General features: G+C 45.0%; 1 protein-coding gene across 1 annotated transcript in view; it reads right to left on the reverse strand.

The window, feature by feature from the left end:
* Positions 1 to 20,357, reverse strand: part of hells (helicase, lymphoid specific) — a 100,713-nt gene that overhangs the window by 944 nt on the left and 79,412 nt on the right. The window contains 6 exon segments of the mRNA XM_034165463.1: positions 4,689 to 4,765; positions 4,839 to 4,935; positions 11,428 to 11,587; positions 11,693 to 11,809; positions 12,078 to 12,197; positions 14,434 to 14,517. Of these exon segments, the coding sequence (XP_034021354.1) occupies positions 4,689 to 4,765; positions 4,839 to 4,935; positions 11,428 to 11,587; positions 11,693 to 11,809; positions 12,078 to 12,197; positions 14,434 to 14,517 (655 nt within the window).

Here is a 20,357-nt window from a genome sequence, read left to right on the forward strand (position 1 = left end):
AGACACGCAGCCAAACGGAAAAAAGACGACACGGTAAAAACAACGCAGTGACGTCGTCACAGAGACACGCAGCCAAACGGTAAAAGGACGACACGGTAAAAACTACGCAGTGACGTCGTCACAGAGACACGCAGCCAAACGGCAGAAAGACGACACGGTAAAAACTACGCACGGCAAAAGGACGACACGGTAAAAACTACGCAGTGACGTCGTCACAAAGACATGCAGTCAAACGGAAAAAAGACGACACGGTAAAGACTATGCAGTGACGTCATCACAGAGACACGCAGCCAAACACCAGAAAGACGACATGGTAAAAACTAGGCACGGCAAAAGGACAACACGGTAAAGACTACGCAGTGACGTCGTCACAGAGACACGCAGGCAAACGGTAAAAGGATGACACGGTAAAAACTACGCAGTGACGTCGTCACAGAGACACGCAGCCAAACGGAAAAAAGATGACATGGTAAAAACTACGCACGCAATGTCGTCACAGAGACACGCAGTCAAACGGTAAAAGGATGACACGGTAAAAACTACGCAGTGACGTTGCCACAGACACACGCAGCCAACAGAAAAAAGACGACACGGTAAAAACTACGCAGTGACGTCGTCACAGAGACACGCAGCCAAACGGCAGAAAGACGACACGGTAAAACTACGCAGAGACGTCGTCACAGAGACACGCAGCCAAACGGCAGAAAGACGACACGGTAAAAACTACGCAGAGACGTCGTCACAGAGACACGCAGCCAAACGGCAAAAGGACGACACGTAAAAACCACGCAGTGACGTCGTCACAGAGACACGCAGCCAAACGCCAGAAAGGCGACACGGTAAAAACTACGCACGGCAAAAGGACGACACGGTAAAAACTACGCAGTGACGTCGTCACAGAGACACGCAGTCAAACGGAAAAAAGACGACACGGTAAAAACTACGCAGTGACGTCGTCACAGAGACACGCAGCCAAACGGCAAAAGGACGACACGGTAAAAACTACGCAGTGATGTCGTCACAGAGACACGCAGCCAAACGCCAGAAAGACGACACGGTAAAAACTACGCAGTGACGTCGTCACAGAGACACGCAGGCAAACGGAAAAAAGACGACACGGTAAAAACTACGCAGTGACGTCGTCACAGAGACATGCAGCCAAACACCAGAAAGACGACACTGTAAAAACTACGCAGTGACGTCGTCACAGAGACACGCAGCCAAACGGCAGAAAGACGACACGGTAAAAACTACGCAGAGACGTCGTCACAGAGACACGCAGCCAAACGGCTAAAGGACGACACGGTAAAAACCACGCAGTGACGTCGTCACAGAGACACGCAGCCAAACGCCAGAAAGACGACACGGTAAAAACTACACACGGCAAAAGGACGACACGGTAAAAACTACGCAGTGACCTCGTCACAGAGACACGCAGCCAAACACCAGAAAGACGACACGGTAAAAACTACGCACGGCAAAAGGACGACACGGTAAAGACTACGCAGTGACATCGTCACAGAGACACGCAGCCAAACGGAAAAAAGACGACACGGTAAAAACTACGCAGTGACGTCGTCACAGAGACACGCAGCCAAACGGAAAAAAGGCGACATGGTAAAAACTACGCAGTGACGTCGTCACAGAGACACGCAGCCAAACACCAGAAAGACGACACGGTAAAAACTACGCACGGCAAAAGGACGACACGGTAAAGACTACGCAGTGATGTCGTCACAGAGACACGCAGCCAAACGCCAGAAAGACGACACGGTAAAAACTACGCAGTGACGTCGTCACAGAGACATGCAGCCAAACACCAGAAAGACGACACTGTAAAAACTACGCAGTGATGTCGTCACAGAGACACGCAGCCAAACGGCAGAAAGACGACACGGTAAAAACTACGCAGAGACGTCGTCACAGAGACACGCAGCCAAACACCAGAAAGACGACACGGTAAAAACTACGCACGGCAAAAGGACGACACGGTAAAGACTACGCAGTGACGTCGTCACAGAGACACGCAGCCAAACGGAAAAAAGACGACACGGTAAAAACTACGCAGTGACGTCGTCACAGAGACACGCAGCCAAACGGAAAAAAGACGACACGGTAAAAACTACGCAGTGACGTCGTCACAGAGACACGCAGCCAAACGGAAAAAAGACGACACGGTAAAAACTACGCAGTGACGTCGTCACAGAGACATGCAGCCAAACGGAAAAAAGACGACACGGTAAAAACTACGCAGTGACGTCGTCACAGAGACACGCAGCCAAACGGCAAAAGGACGACACGGTAAAAACTACGCAGTGATGTCGTCACAGAGACACGCAGCCAAACGCCAGAAAGACGACACGGTAAAAACTACGCAGTGACGTCGTCACAGAGACACGCAGGCAAACGGAAAAAAGACGACACGGTAAAAACTACGCAGTGACGTCGTCACAGAGACATGCAGCCAAACACCAGAAAGACGACACTGTAAAAACTACGCAGTGACGTCGTCACAGAGACACGCAGCCAAACAGCAGAAAGACGACACGGTAAAAACTACGCAGAGACGTCGTCACAGAGACACGCAGCCAAACGGCTAAAGGACGACACGGTAAAAACCACGCAGTGACGTCGTCACAGAGACACGCAGCCAAACGCCAGAAAGACGACACGGTAAAAACTACACACGGCAAAAGGACGACACGGTAAAAAGTACGCAGTGACGTCGTCACAGAGACACGCAGCCAAACACCAGAAAGACGACACGGTAAAAACTACGCACGGCAAAAGGACGACACGGTAAAGACTACGCAGTGACGTCGTCACAGAGACACGCAGCCAAACGGAAAAAAGACGACACGGTAAAAACTACGCAGTGACGTCGTCACAGAGACACGCAGTCAAACGGTAAAAGGACGACAAGGTAAAAACTACGCAGTGACGTCGTCACAGAGACACGCAGCCAAACGCCAGAAAGACGACACGGTAAAAACTACGCAGTGACGTCACAGAGACACGCAGGCAAACGGAAAAAAGACGACACGGTAAAAACTACGCAGCGACGTCGTCACAGAGACATGCAGCCAAACACCAGAAAGACGACACTGTAAAAACTATGCAGTGACGTCGTCACAGAGACACGCAGCCAAACGGCAGAAAGACAACACGGTAAAAACTACGCAGAGACGTCGTCACAGAGACACGCAGCCAAACGGCTAAAGGACGACACGGTAAAAACCACGCAGTGACGTCGTCACAGAGATACACAGCCAAACACCAGAAAGACGACACGGTAAAAACTACACGGAAAAAGGACGACACGGTAAAAACTACGCAGTGACGTCGTCACAGAGACACGCAGCCAAACGGAAAAAAGACGACACGGTAAAAACTACGCAGTGACGTCGTCACAGAGACACGCAGCCAAACGGCAAAAGGACGACACGGTAAAAACTACGCAGTGACGTCGTCACAGAGACACGCAGGCAAACGGAAAAAAGACGACACGGTAAAAACTACGCAGTGTCGTCGTCACAGAGACATGCAGCCAAACACCAGAAAGACGACACTGTAAAAACTACGCAGTGACGTCGTCACAGAGACACGCAGCCAAACGGCAAAAAGAGGACACGGTAAAAACCACGCAGAGACGTCGTCACAGAGACACGCAGCCAAACGCCAGAAAGACGACACGGTAAAAACTACGCACGGCAAAAGGACGACACGGTAAAAACTACGCAGTGACGTCGTCACAGAGACACGCAGCCAAACGGAAAAAAGACGACACGGTAAAAACTACGCAGTGACGTCGTCACAGAGACACGCAGTCAAATGGTAAAAGGATGACACGGTAAAAACTACGCAGTGACGTCGTCACAGAGACACGCAGCCAAACGGAAAAAAGACGACACGGTAAAAACTACGCAGTGACGTCGTCACAGAGACACGCAGCCAAACGGAAAAAAAGACGACACGGTAAAAACTACGCAGTGACGTCGTCACAGAGACACGCAGCCAAACGGAAAAAAGACGACACGGTAAAAACTACGCAGTGACGTCGTCACAGAGACACGCAGTCAAATGGTAAAAGGATGACACAGTAAAAACTACGCAGTGACGTCGTCACAGAGACACGCAGCCAAACGCCAGAAAGACGACACGGTAAAAACTACGCAGTGACGTCGTCACAGAGACACGCAGGCAAACGGAAAAAAGACGACATGGTAAAAACTATGCAGTGACATCGTCACAGAGACACGCAACCAAATGCCAAGTCGTTCCTTATCTCATTCACAAATTAAAAAATAACGTTGTCCGGTGAACCCTGACCCATCCATCACGTACCCGCCTGTGGCACATCTGGAGACATGTACTGCTGGGTGACACACTTGAGGACATCATGGACAATGTGACACGGCTCGTCCCGAGTGGACATGTTAGGATTGTGAATGTGGTTGCAGAATATGAGAACATCAGTGATGGAGCAGGTGCAGAACATTATCCTAAAGACGTCCCACAGCATCCCGACTGTGTGGACGTTTAGTGTCCAGACACAGCAGAGGGACATAGATCAGTCTGAGATCAGTTCTGCAGTCTAACATGAGCAGACAGAAGTATCAAACTGACAGGAAAGCAAACCTGCTGACAGGGACAATCCCAGTACACTCAGACGTGCAGCGTGCACTCACCTAGTAAGTCGCTGCGATCCAGCAGAGCGTCCAGGTCCCGGTCACTGATCACCTTCCCTCTGGACCCTTTGACCTCCCTGAGAGGGACAAAAGAGCCGCATGTCACTCGGTCCTGATGGACATTTACACCTGCAGGACAGGATGTCTTACTTCTCGGTGCCTCTGGCTGCCAGCAGCTCCCTCAGCTCCTCGATGTCCACGCAGCTCCTCATCTGGCTCAGCTCCGCCCTCCCCCCTTTGAACTTATCTGAGGACGAAAAACAACAAGAGCAAAATCATCAGCACGGTCAAACGATCAATAAATAAAACCCACAGACAAACGCATGATCGATCAGACAGTCTGCTGAACCGGAACGCTACACAGTCGGGACACTGCCACATTCAGCCAGTGGGGGGCGCTGCAGCCCAAAAGACTGACAGAATAAAGCAGACGTCTGTCAGGGGATCAGTCCGATCAGTTCTGATCACCAGTTAATTTTCTCTTCATGTCAGAACTTTCTCACTTTCTGTACAGTGTAGAAATGTTCCCATTTCATCTTTTTAGCTTTAAATGTTTTAAGATCTATATTTTTGTTCGTTACTGTTGTATTTCACTTCACTTTCACTAATTATTGTCATCTTTGTCGTTTATGTGATCCTCTTTCATTTTGGGCAGGAATTGGATTTAAAAATAAATCCAATTCCTGATTTCAGACTTCATGTACAACATGAATTTAATGGTGTTTTAAAGAACCGTGGGGGAAGTTTGTCCTTCAGGTCTCCATTTGTCCTGAACGGATTGATGGTAATGCAGACAGACAAAGCTGAGTGGACAGAGTCCCTGACAATATCACAATATTACATTTTTATGATATGAAACTGGTATATATAATATCGACAGAAATCAATATCTGGTTGAAACAAGGACATGTAGTACCACTTTGAGCCAGCAGATGGTGTAACATGTTGTAGACCCAATCTGAGGGTTTCCAGACGTCACCAGATTTGATTCTTGCAGAAAGTTGGTGCCACTCAAAACCCCTTTTTTTGCTTGCATCATATTAAAGATATTAAAGACATACAGCAGCAGGCTACTCAGAAATGCTGACGTCTGTCCAGCTGACGTCTGTCCAGCGCACGACACATTCTGTTGATCATTTTCATGCATTCATCAAATGTACATTTGATGAATACATGACATTTCTCCTAAATACAGACAAGAAAATCCAGACAGGGTCTCAGAGACCCCCCAGGACAGATCAGAGAGTCAGAATACAGACGGGCAGCAGAGACCCCCAGGAGAGATCAGAGAGTCAGAATACAGACAAGCCACAGAGACTCCCCAGGACAGATCAGAGAGTCAGAATACAGACGGGCAGCAGAGACCCCCCAGGAGAGATCAGAGAGTCAGAATACAGACAGGCAGCAGAGACCCCCCAGGACAGATCAGAGAGTCAGAATACAGACGGGCAGCAGAGACCCCCAAGGAGAGATCAGAGAGTCAGAATACAGACAGGCAGCAGAGACCCCCCAGGACAGATCAGAGAGTCAGAATACAGGCGGGCAGCAGAGACCCCCCAGGAGAGATCAGAGAGTCAGAATACAGACGGGCAGCAGAGACCCCCCAGGAGAGATCAGAGAGTCAGAATACAGGCGGGCAACAGAGACCCCCCCAGGTAGGGCTGTCACGATTAGGAATTTCTGGAGACGATTAATTGTCAGGCAAATAATTGCAATTGACGATTATACGGTCTGTCCAAAAAGTAACGGACCTTTTTATTTTTTTCAAAAACCATATGGATTTGAATCACGTGTGATTGCATCAGCCCAGCTTGAACCTTCGTGCGCATGCGTGAGTTTTTCACGCCTGTCGGTTGCGTCATTCACCTGTTGGCAGGCTCTGAGAGAGCAGTGGTCCACCCCCCTCGTCGGATTTTTATTGTCAGTGAAATGGCTGAGAGGTGCCGCTTTGCTCCATGAAATTTTTTTCAGAAACTGTTAGAGACAGCCAGTTGGAAACCATTCAAAAGATTCAGACGGCTTTTGGTGAAGATTCTGTTGGCGTCACACGGACTAAGTTGTGTTAAAACCTTTTTAAAGACGGCCCACAGTGGCGGAGGGCGCGTGGCGCACCGAGCGGCCATCGACAGGCTGGGACGACCAGATCGTTTCCAAAGTGAAGGCTTTGTTGATCCGGGACATCGTGTGACTACCACAGAAATGGACATCAGCATTTTTGCGGCACATTCCACTGTAATCAATCAATCAATCAATCAATTTTTTTATATAGCGCCAAATCACAACAAACAGTTGCCCCAAGGCGCTTTATATTGCAAGGCAAGCCCATACAATAATTATGTAAAACCCCAACGGTCAAAACGACCCCCTGTGAGCAAGCACTTGGCTACAGTGGGAAGGAAAAACTCCCTTTTAACAGGAAGAAACCTCCAGCAGAACCAGGCTCAGGGAGGGGCAGTCTTCTGCTGGGACTGGTTGGGGCTGAGGGAGAGAACCAGGAAAAAGACATGCTGTGGAGGGGAGCAGAGATCGATCACTAATGATTAAATGCAGAGTGGTGCATACAGAGCAAAAAGAGAAAGAAACAGTGCATCATGGGAACCCCCCAGCAGTCTACGTCTATAGCAGCATAACTAAGGGATGGTTCAGGGTCACCTGATCCAGCCCTAACTATAAGCTTTAGCAAAAAGGAAAGTTTTAAGCCTAATCTTAAAAGTAGAGAGGGTGTCTGTCTCCCTGATCTGAATTGGGAGCTGGTTCCACAGGAGAGGAGCCTGAAAGCTGAAGGCTCTGCCTCCCATTCTACTCTTACAAACCCTAGGAACTACAAGTAAGCCTGCAGTCTGAGAGCGAAGCGCTCTATTGGGGTGATATGGTACTACGAGGTCCCTAAGATAAGATGGGACCTGATTATTCAAAACCTTATAAGTAAGAAGAAGAATTTTAAATTCTATTCTAGAATTAACAGGAAGCCAATGAAGAGAGGCCAATATGGGTGAGATATGCTCTCTCCTTCTAGTCCCCGTCAGTACTCTAGCTGCAGCATTTTGAATTAACTGAAGGCTTTTTAGGGAACTTTTAGGACAACCTGATAATAATGAATTACAATAGTCCAGCCTAGAGGAAATAAATGCATGAATTAGTTTTTCAGCATCACTCTGAGACAAGACCTTTCTGATTTTAGAGATATTGCGTAAATGCAAAAAAGCAGTCCTACATATTTGTTTAATATGCGCTTTGAATGACATATTCTGATCAAAAATGACTCCAAGATTTCTCACAGTATTACTAGAGGTCAGGGTAATGCCATCCAGAGTAAGGATCTGGTTAGACACCATGTTTCTAAGATTTGTGGGGCCAAGTACAATAACTTCAGTTTTATCTGAGTTTAAAAGCAGGAAATTAGAGGTCATCCATGTGTTTATGTCTGTAAGACAATCCTGCAGTTTAGCTAATTGGTGTGTGTCCTCTGGCTTCATGGATAGATAAAGCTGGGTATCATCTGCGTAACAATGAAAATTTAAGCAATACCGTCTAATAATACTACCTAAGGGAAGCATGTATAAAGTGAATAAAATTGGTCCTAGCACAGAACCTTGTGGAACTCCATAATTAACCCTAGTCTGTGAAGAAGATTCCCCATGTACATGAACAAATTGTAATCTATTAGACAAATATGATTCAACCCACCGCAGCGCAGTGCCTTTAATACCTATGGCATGCTCTAATCTCTGTAATAAAATTTTATGGTCAACAGTATCAAAAGCAGCACTGAGGTCTAACAGAACAAGCACAGAGATGAGTCCACTGTCCGAGGCCATAAGAAGATCATTTGTAACCTTCACTAATGCTGTTTCTGTACTATGATGAATTCTAAAACCTGACTGAAACTCTTCAAATAGACCATTCCTCTGCAGATGATCAGTTAGCTGTTTTACAACTACCCTTTCAAGAATTTTTGAGAGAAAAGGAAGGTTGGAGATTGGCCTATAATTAGCTAAGATAGCTGGGTCAAGTGATGGCTTTTTAAGTAATGGTTTAATTACTGCCACCTTAAAAGCCTGTGGTACATAGCCAACTAACAAAGATAGATTGATCATATTTAAGATCGAAGCATTAAATAATGGTAGGGCTTCCTTGAGCAGCCTGGTAGGAATGGGGTCTAATAAACATGTTGATGGTTTGGATGAAGTAACTAATGAAAATAACTCAGACAGAACAATCGGAGAGAAAGAGTCTAACCAAATACCGGCATCACTGAAAGCAGCCAAAGATAACGATACATCTTTGGGATGGTTATGAGTAATTTTTTCTCTAATAGTCAAAATTTTGTTAGCAAAGAAAGTCATGAAGTCATTACTAGTTAAAGTTAATGGAATACTCAGCTCAATAGAGCTCTGACTCTTTGTCAGCCTGGCTACAGTGCTGAAAAGAAACCTGGGGTTGTTCTTATTTTCTTCAATTAGTGATGAGTAGAAAGATGTCCTAGCTTTACGGAGGGCTTTTTTTTAATAGAGCAACAGACTCTTTTTCCAGGCTAAGACAGAGTTTGAGGGGAGAGAGAGCGAGGAGCCCTGGAAGTGTCATCGCAAAATGTTTTGCATGTGAAGAGAATGTGCATGTTTTATGATATTGTGCGCACGTTTTAAGCATCGTTTGAGTGAAACAAGAGCACGATCTACTTGAACGTGGCCACAATTTGTAAAACGTGCACTCAATATTGTCTTGACACATAAATGTTGGCTATCAGTCAACAAACCAGCAGACAGTGTGATACATTTCCCCATTAGAAATGGATCTGGTCAGAGTGTATCATCATGGTTTGGGCCCACAAGGACATACAGAGAACTCCAGCTGCCCAGCATGACATCATCTGGAGTTTAAGCACATTAAAAAGGAAGCTGAGGGCGACGCGTCTCCTTGTCGTGAGGATGACAATTTAGGTCATATTATGGATAAAACGTGTGCATGTTTTATTAATTCGAGGGCTCAATTAAAGGAAAACGTGTGCACATTGTATTCATTCGAGGGCTCAACTAAAGGAAAACGTGCGCATTTTCCTGGCCATGATAATGATTAATTTGAGAGCACATTTTATTAATTCGAGGGTTCAATTAAAGGAAAACGTGCGCACATTGTATTAATTCGAGGTCTCAACTAAAGGAAAGCGTGCGCACATTTTCCTGGCCGTGATAATGATTAATTTGAGAGCACGTTTTATTAATTCGAGGGTTCAATTAAAGGAAAACGTGCGCACATTGTATTAATTCAAGGGCTCAACTAAAGGAAAGCGTGCGCACGTTTTATTAATTCGAGGGTTCAATTAAAGGAAAACGTGCGCACATTGTATTAATTCAAGGGCTCAACTAAAGGAAAGCGTGCGCACATTTTCCTGGCTGTGATAATGATTAATTTGAGAGCACGTTTTATTAATTTGTGGGCTCAATTAAAGAAAAACATGCGCACAAATTATCATGGCCAGAAAGAAATATCACAATACTAAGTGACCTCTCCTGGGTTCCATAAAGAAACCGCAGCGGCGGCCAGTTTTTTTTTTCCACGTGCACACAAACTAATTGTCCGTGAAGATAATTTTATTAACTACACAGATGTATAATAAAACAAATGGTGACTGGTTTATAACACAATGATGACAGAGTTTGAGGGCAGAGAGAGAGGAACCGCAGCCAGCCAGTTTTTTTCTTTTCTTTGTTTACATGTGCGTGCACGAACACAACAACACAACAAATAGAGCACAGCAACTCGCTCCATGTGTCTGAGTCATAAAACGCAGGGAAGACAAAGACAACACACTGAAAATTGTTTTTTTCCTTATTTATTCCTTTACTGGTTCATTTTACTGGTGCTTATAGTTGATAAAACTTGGATAAAGTTACTTGCACCAGTGCAAGTGCAGTATAAAATTCCGTGCACCGCTCGAATAATATGTGCACAAACTAGCACATGCACGTACTATTTCAAGTCCTGGTAGCTATTATGCTAATTTGATTAGCGCTTACAGGGCTCACATGCCACACTCACCAGAAGACCTACCAGTGGCTAGAAAAGGCATACCAAAAGGACAGCACAGAGGCTCCAATCATGGCAGCACAAGAACAAGCCCTAAGCACCGGATCCAATAGAGGCAGGAGTCCACCACAGATGACAGGACTCAAGTTGCAGGCTGTGCAAATGTACCCCAGAGACAGTCCAGCACATAGTAGCAGGATGCAAGATGTGAGCTGGGACAGCGAACACTGAGAAGCACAACCAATGTCAGGAAACGTGTACAGGAACATCTGTGCCCCATACGCATTAGAAGTCCCCAAGTCCCGATGGGAGACACCACCAAAGGTGGCTGAGAACAACAGGGCTGAGGTCCTATGGGACTTCAAATTCCAGACAGATGAGCAGCTACTGACCAACCAACCAGACACAGTGGAGGTTGACAAGGGAAAGTAAACTGCAGTTGTGATCGATGTGACAATCCCAGCTGACAGCAACATAAGAAAGAAGGAGCTCGAGAAAACAGAGAAGTACCAAGAGCTGAAGGACCAACTGGAGCAGATGTGGTAATAGGAGCACTAGGAGCTGTAACCCCCAAACTGGAAGAGTGGCTCCAGCAGATTCCAGGCCACCCTCTCATCCACACACACACATTTTTATGATGAACAGAAGAAACACACTGTTTGGTCTCAACTTTTGGAACCCCACTGGCACTTATTTCAGTGAAGACACTCACTTTTGTGGATGACCATCTGCTCCAGCTTCCTCTTGGCTGAGGCTCTGTCCAAGATCTTCTGATCGATTGTATTGGCTGTGATCAGGCGGTACACCACCACTGGTTTGGTTTGCCCGATGCGGTGACAGCGGTCCTGAGCCTGCAGGTCCGCCTGGGGATTCTGAGGAGATGAAGAAGTCCACCCATGAGAGACACTTCCACATGAAGTGGACTAAACATCACCATGAAGTCAAGACAAACTGGAGTAAGGACAACCGGAACCCACCCAATCACTGTCAAATATTATGACCGTGTCAGCAGCTGTCAAGTTGATCCCAAGTCCTCCGGCTCTGGTGCTCAAAAGGAAGAGGAAAACTTCTGGATCTGTGGAGAACTTCCTGATCTGTGCAACAGGAGAAGTGGATGATACAGCAGCACGGACAGATGATGGATTCAGGTCCATGGACGGTTTGTTTCGTCACGCCATGTTGCGCGCGTGCACACGCACACACACACACGCACACAGCAGAAGAGTATTAATCTTTTCAGCAGTCACCCTGTCCCAGGTCACTCATTCATAAGACTTTGTAAGACAAACTGCTCTTGTTAGTTGTGTTATTGCTGTTTCTGTGAACAGTTCATCTGATGCCATTAAACCGGCTCAAACTCACATTTTTATCCCTGTCAGTGTAGGACATGCTGCCGTCTAATCGACTGTACTGGAACCCACGTAAATAACAGTAATCCATCAAAATGTCCAAGATGGACGTCATCTGACTGAAGATCAGAACCTGGACGAAAAGGACACAAGTCAAAAAACATCAAGTAACAGCAACAAACCAAAGACAACCCGCTGACACACAGTGGCACCACATCACTGAAGCGCTGACGACCAGATCATCATCCGCTCGCCGTTTAAGTCCCGTTAAGTTATTAATCAACACAAATTACGTATATAATGGCTGAGTGGATCTTTGTCATTTGATTGGTGCTTCGTATGTCACATGACATGGATTATTCATTCCATTTACCGTACAATTTGGTTCTATATGTTTTGTGCCATTGCACACTGCAAACTCCACTAACATACACACTAGTGTGGGCAGCGTTTAGCTAAACATGGTGGAGTCTGTTTTGCTAACGGATGACAATGTGAATGAGCTAACAGACGGTGCTACCACACACACACACACACACACACACACACACACAAGTCCACTACTGTCTGGAGCAGTGATTTTCAACCTTTTTTGAGCCGCGGCACCCTTTTTATATTTACAAAATCCTGCAGCACACCACCAACCATAATAATATAATGCTATTACCTCTGGTTTTGCGCAAAAAATTATCGCAATAGAAAATCGATACAGAAAACACCGCATTTCGAAAATCCTCAAGCATTTTGCGCTCTGATCTCAAGTAGGGCTGTCACGATTAGGAATTTCTGGAGACGATTGTCAGACAAATAATTGCGATTGACGAATATATTGTCTATTTTTTTTTCTTTTTTTCCCTTCTTTATATTCTACTATTGTAGTATAATTACACAACTCTGGAAGAACGTTCTGAGTCGTTTTTGTGTTGCTTTGTGGATAAAATAAATAATTCACGGTAATCTCGAATATGAAAAATAATCGCGAATATGAAAAATACCCACGGCACCCCTGACGATTGATCACGGCACCCCGGGTGAGAATCACTGGTCTGGAGACATGAAGCTCTTAAGAGGATGAAGTTAGTGTGAAAAGCTGGACAAATTTCTGACCTGATTTTTCGCTGGAGTGAGGAAGTACACAAAGTCTTTTTCTTTTTGGAAGTACACAAAGTCAGTGCATGGCATCATGGACTATAATTTAATTTAAATTAAATTAATTATTTTTGGACTCCTATTTAAAGTTCACGTTGGATTGTTGATGTCAAAGCAGCAGTGGAACACCAAAATGTAAGTCCCTTTTTTGTTGTTTATAAATGAATAAAATATTATTATTTTAGCCGTTATATAAAACAAATAATGAATGTTTCTACATTCTTTCAATGGAATGAAAATTTCATGAGGTGAAATGAAATATAGTTACCACTGAACTCAAACATTCATTATTTGTATACCATCAACTGTTCAGGAAACTTAGACACTAAACAAAAACTAGAAACAGGAGATTACTACGTGTTCACAGGCACGGTTTAAACAGCACAAAGTCACCTGTACCACAGACAAACTCCCAAACAATTCAACTCAAACAAGAGCAATCAGGACCGACATGCAACTCATCTGTCCAACAAGCCCGTGTCACTCAAGAGTTCCAGTTATTCATGAGAGAGTGAACTTGGACACATAACAAATGACTTTACATACAGTCAGGTCCAATAGGAGTTGAACAGTGAGAATTAAACAATCAAGGTGTCCTTGTGGTGTAGACGGACAACTTTAAATGTCTTTGACGAATATGATTAAAAAATAAATATTCCAGTTACTGTATCTCCTGTAGTTTTAATGCATCCTTCATGCACATCTTCACATGAACTCAGCGGTTGATGAGGAGCTGCTCACGTGGACAGGGTGATTTCCATACCCCCCCCACCAAATCTTTCTTTGTGCGGAGTCCTCAAATTTAAACTGTCCATACAGTCGTTGGACACTGTATCTTCAACTACTGCCGTTGGGAACAATTAAAGGGTTCACAGGACCGCCTGCAGGGTGTGTGTTTGATGAAGTTAGAGTTGTAACGTGATGAAGACTCCTTCATGTATCAGCCCAACTGACTGATCACCAACTGCCTGTAATGAACATTCAGGCTCCGACCCTCTGTGACGATGATGACAAACAGTGACAAGGTCTAACTGGGGTCAGAATCAGGCAAGTGCAGTTTTGATTGTGTCCTTTTGGCTCCACTTCACAGTCTGTCATCATGTGAGTGTGTATGTGGTTTGGGAGGTTTAGCACACACTGCAACATTCAAACCTTGTTCTGAAACAGGAACATGGGCTGCATGGCTGAAGCCCTCCATCTCAAAACACACGTGTGGTCACCTTATGTCCTCTGGCCTTCAGCGCAGGCAGCAGTCTGTCCAGGATGAGGAACTTCCCAGAGGTCTGCACAAGCTGTTCATCAATCTGCAGAAAGCCGTGACATGAAGAAAGAAGCACAGAAGAATTAAAACCCACCTGAGGTTGACTGCTGTCCAACACAGTAAATTAATCACTGTAGCTGACTGTACTGTAACAACCAGCGCCATTCAACATTAACATCAAAGCCCTGCAAAATAAAACAAGACGTCCGCCAATCCAGCTCCGAATCACCACCAAAATTTAAAGGAGTCTTTCATGGACTAATATGCATCTGTGGTGAAAATGTCGTCAAACTCCATGCAGTAGTTCTGACGTTGTCGTCCATCCTATGCTGTCTAGTTACACTCTCTACTGCCACCACCTTACAGTCTCTAATTTCTTTTAGCTTGTATCTCCTACACAGAATGTAGTTCACCTGTGTGCACCTTCCTCCACTCTTATAGGTCACCCTGTGCTCCTCCCTTTTCTTAAAGTAGTTGTTCACCACAGCCACTTCAATCCTTTTTACAAAATCACCTACCATATGTCCTTTCACATTCCTGTCCTTGATACCATATCTACCCATTACTTCCTCATCACCTCTGTTCCCTTCACCAACATGCCCATTGAAGTCCGCTCCTATCACCACTCTTTTAGGCTTGAGTTCACTCTCCACCACCTCATCTAACACACTCCACAAATCTTTCACCTTCATCTCACAACATACGGTAGTGTTCAGAATAATAGTAGTGCTATGTGACTAAAAAGATGAATCCAGGTTTTGAGTATATTTCTTATTGTTACATGGGAAACAAGGTACCAGTAGATTCAGTAGATTCTCACAAATCCAACAAGACCAAGCATTCATGATATGCACAATCTTAAGACTATGAAATTGGGCTATTAGTAAAAAAAAGTAGAAAAGGTGGTGTTCATAATAATAGTAGTGTGGCATTCAGTCAGTGAGTTCGTCAATTTTATGGAACAAACAGGTGTGAATCAGGTGTCCCCTATTTAAGGATGAAGCCAGCACCTGTTGAACATGCTTTTGTCTTTGAAAGTCTGAGGAAAATGGGACGTTCAAGACATTGTTCAGAAGAACAGCGTAGTTTGATTAAAAAGTTGATTGGAGAGGGGAAAACTTATACGCAGGTGCAAAAAATTATAGGCTGTTCATCTACAATGATCTCCAATGCTTTAAAATGGACAAAAAAAAACAGAGACACGTGAAAGAAAACGGAAAACAACCATCAAAATGGATAGAAGAATAACCAGAATGGCAAAGGCTCAGCCATTGATCAGCTCCAGGATGATCAAAGACAGTCTGGAGTTACCTGTAAGTGCTGTGACAGTTAGAAGACGCCTATGTGAAGCTAATTTATTTGCAAGAATCCCCCACAAAGTCCCTCTGTTAAATAAAAGACGTGCAGAAGATACAATTTGCCAAAGAACACATCAACTGGCCTAAAGAGAAATGGAGGAATATTTTGTGGACTGATGAGAGTAAAATTGTTCTTTTTGGGTCCAAGGGCCGCACACAGTTTGTGAGACGACCCCCAAACTCTGAATTCAAGCCACAGTTCACAGTGAAGACAGTGAAGCATGGTGGTGCAAGCATCATGATATGGGCATGTTTCTCCTACTATGGTGTTGGGCCTATATATCGCATACCAGGTATCATGGATCATTTTGGATATGTCAAAATACTTGAAGAGGTCATGTTGCCTTATGCTGAAGAGGACATGCCCTTGAAATGGGTGTTTCAACAAGACAATGACCCCAAGCACACTAGCAAACCAGCAAAATCTTGGTTCCAAACCAACAAAATTAATGTCTCGCAGATGTGAAGAAATCATGAAAAACTGTGGTTATACAACTAAATACTAGTTTAGTGATTCACAGGATTGCTAAAAAAAAAAAGCAGTTTGAACATAATAGTTTTGAGTTTGTAGCGTCAACAGCAGATGCTACTATTATTGTGAACACCCCCTTTTCTACTTTTTTTTTTACTAACAGCCCAATTTCATAGCCTTAGAGTGTGCATATTATGAATGCTTGGTCTTGTTGCATTTGTGAGAATCTACTGGTACCTTGTTTCCCATGTAACAATAAGAAATATACTCAAAACCTGGGTTAATCTTTTTAGTCACATAGCACTACTATTATTCTGAACACTACTGTACCTGTGGGACATATGCACTGATGATATTCATCATCATCCCTTCAATTTCCAACTTCACACTCATCACCCTGTCAGACACTTGCTTAACCTTCAACACACTTAACACACTCTTCCTTTAAAATGACCCCAACACTATTTCTCTTCCTGTCCTCACCATGACACAACAACTTGAACCCCCTTCCTATGCTCCTGCTCTTACTTCCCTTCCACTTGGTCTCTTGCACACACACAATATGTCTACCTTTCTCCTCTCCATCATATCAGCCAGCTCTCTCTCCCTTTACCAGTCAGACTGCCAACATTCCAAGTCCCGACTCTACTCTACCCTTGTAGTTTTCCTTCTCTCCCACTGTCTGTGGACACCTTCTCCTACTCTTCTTCTTCGCCCAGCAGTAGCCCAATTTCTACCAGTACACTGAGTGCCGGTGTCGCCGATCAAACGGTCCCCCCTAAAAATAGGTCCCCCTTTTGCAACTGTGCATGTGTCATTAGCTGCGGTTCACGGATTAACATCTCGTTTCTGCTACAAACTGCCTCCAGTCATCATCTATCTCAGTGACAGATATCTGAAGCTTTTGTACAACAATCATTTGCACAAAAATGAGCTGCAAGCTGATGCGTTCACTGCACGTCGGTCAATTCAAAGAGTCACAGAATTTTGCAGAGTTTCTGCTTAAAACGGCTTTGTTTCTGCTTCAACCTGACTTTAGAATGATTTAAGAGGTTTTACTTTATCATCTGATGGTTAATAATTCCATTAATCCATTTGATTGCTTTGGGTGAAGAGACTCCATCTCAGACGAGCTGCTGTGGTCTGAAATGACACATGCGCAGATGCAAAAGTCGGACCGATTTTGAGGGGCGGACCATTTGGTCTACGACACCGGTCCCAAGCCCAGATAAATGAGTAGGGTTGCGTCAGGAAGGGCATCCTTCGTAAATCAGGGTAAAACATCCCTCCCAACAGGGTGCCAGCGGGAGGGATTGGATTCAGAGAATACAGTTAGACTGGTCTTGTGACACCTGAATCTGTTGAGGAATTGTGTGGGAGGTCCTCAGAGGTGTTTGAGGACCTCCAGAAACCTGGGAAAAGAACCTCCCAAGAAGCTGGGAAAAATGATGGGCTTCAAAGCCAAACATATGGCACCTTCTAAACCTTCCAACACTTGGAAGGTTTAGAAGGTGCCATATGTTACCTGGATGCCATACTGATTACAGGAAAACACCATGAGCAACACATGCACAATTTGGAAAAAGTGTTGAAAAGACTGAAAACACACAATCTTAGTAAATAGTGACAAAAGTGACTTTCCTGACTTCCGGTTATGGCGGCCATGTGAGAAGACGTGTTTTGCACTGCTCTGCAGCTGTTACCAAATTTTTATTGAAAAACTCTGATTTGCAACAAAACGTAATAGCAAAGTGTTAAATGTTGGATCCTGTAATGCCAAGGGCTGGTAAATCAAGTAAAGAAGCGAAAACAACGTCAAAACAACCAAAGGTAACTGACTATTGTGTTCGCGGGGAACCTCAGAAAGTGAACGGAGAAATGGAGGAGGAGGGGCCCGGCGGACAAGGGGAAACTGGAGGTGCAAAGGTGGACGCAATACTGGCTGCTATCAGCTGCCTGAAAGCAAAGTTTTCTTCAAAACTTGATGGAATTATGGCGGCATTAGAAGATGTGAAGGAGATAAGCAACAGGCGGAGTTACACATCTCAAGTGCCAAAGACGATGTAGCTAACCTGCAAGCTAAAGTCCAGAAGCTAGAGTTGAAAACTAAAACTTTGGAAGACAAGCTCTTGGACTTGGAAACCAGATCCCGAATGAACAATCTGAGACTAGTGGGACTGCCAGAGGGTGCCGAAGGAGAGAATCCATGCTCTTTTCTGGAAAAATGGATTCCAGAAGTACTGAATATTGTGACTGAATCGGCTGTTATCAAGAGGGCACACCGAATCGGACCAATGAGGGGCGGCACAGCGACACAGAGGACTTTAATAATGATGTTTCTCAACCACAAGGACAAGCAGGCGGTCCTTGCTGCTACATGGGCTAAAAGAGACATTCAGTACAAAGACCAGCAACTACGCTTCTACTCGGACTTGGCTGCAGGAATACACCAATTGTGGAAACAATTTGATCCAATCCGCCAGGAGCTCCACAACTGCGGGATCCAACATGGAGTGATTCACCCAGCAAAACTGTTGGTAACACACAAAGAGTGCACCTACACCTTCAAAACACCAGCCGAAGCTTAGGAGTTTAATCTGGAGGATCCAGAAGGACACTGTCGGGACTTAAATGAAAAGACTAAAATGGTAACTCAGTGGGACTACTAAATATGGAGAGACATTAGTTTATTTGATTTGGCAACATTAGTTTATTTGATTTGGAATAGTGAGTGAAAATACTGCATATGACTACTACAGCATCGTCTCATCGTTACAACTTACTGGTGTCTAAGTCGTCAGAAAACTAAGTATAAGTTGAATGCTTAGGATTTGCAACTAAGAATTTTGGATGAAGATTGGAAAGTATCATGTGCTGGTGCTCATAATATATCTATAAATGCATGCCTTAAACTCATACAGTACAAATGGATAATGCGCACTTAAGTAATGCCAGTAGATTTAAACCGATATAACAGAAATATACTGGATATTTGTGTGATGCGACTAGTGTGCAGGCATAGCATTAGTGTGCTTGCCCTCTCGCTTTCAGCCCTCACCGCAAGTGAGCCGAGTGCGTAAGTCTCTCCTGCCAGTACATAGCCTCTCCACAGCAAGTCCTATGCAGTGCCTCGTGGCTACAGATGGTAACTGGGCAACGTAAGGCCCCAGGCTAAATTGCAGGGAGCTCAGAAGAGGTCTGGCCCCCAGACATGCGGCATGCATGGCCCACCGGCGTGTGGACACGCCCCGATGCCCATGAACCAGACCCCCAGCTATGGGTAAATAGCACGGGTAGACGGAGCTCATCAGCCTTGGATGGCAGACCGTCTAGAGGAAGGTAACCCTGATTTACCTCTACTGGTGGTTGGCTCTCACTGCGGTATTGTATCACTTCCTGTATCTGTTAGCTGTTTAATCTGCGCAGTTAGATTGATCTAGTTATCTAGATTACGATTTGTTTCCCAGTGTAATCTTTACGTGCCTTAACTAAAGCACTCCCTCTGCTGAATCACCTCTAAATTATTTACACATTATTCACTTTGCGTGTTTTTAGGAATCCGCTAGCTTAGCGTAGCTACTAGCTCTTAGCCGATTTAGCATGGCGGCTTCTCCTGTCTCTCCCGCACTTTTCTGCTCTGGGTGTGAAATGTTTAGTTATTCCTCGGCCTCCTTTAGCAGTAACGGTACTTGTAATAAGTGTAGCTTATTCGTAGCTTTGGAGGCCAGGCTGGGCGAATTGGAGACTCGGCTCCGCACCGTGGAAAATTCTTCAGCTAGCCAGGCCCCTGTAGTCGGTGCGGACCAAGGTAGCTTAGCCGCCGTTAGTTTCCCTCTGGCAGATCCCGAGCAGCCGGGAAAGCAGGCCGACTGGGTGACTGTGAGGAGGAAGCGTAGTTCTAAACAGAAGCCCCGTGTACACCGCCAACCCGTTCACATTTCTAACCGTTTTTCCCCACTCGACGACACACCCGCTGAGGATCAAACTCTGGTTACTGGCGACTCTGTTTTGAGAAATGTGAAGTTAGCGACACCAGCAACCATAGTCAATTGT

The sequence above is a fragment of the Thalassophryne amazonica genome, unplaced genomic scaffold (assembly GCF_902500255.1).
Source record: "Thalassophryne amazonica unplaced genomic scaffold, fThaAma1.1, whole genome shotgun sequence".
In the NCBI taxonomy this organism is placed as follows: Eukaryota; Metazoa; Chordata; class Actinopteri; order Batrachoidiformes; family Batrachoididae; genus Thalassophryne; species Thalassophryne amazonica.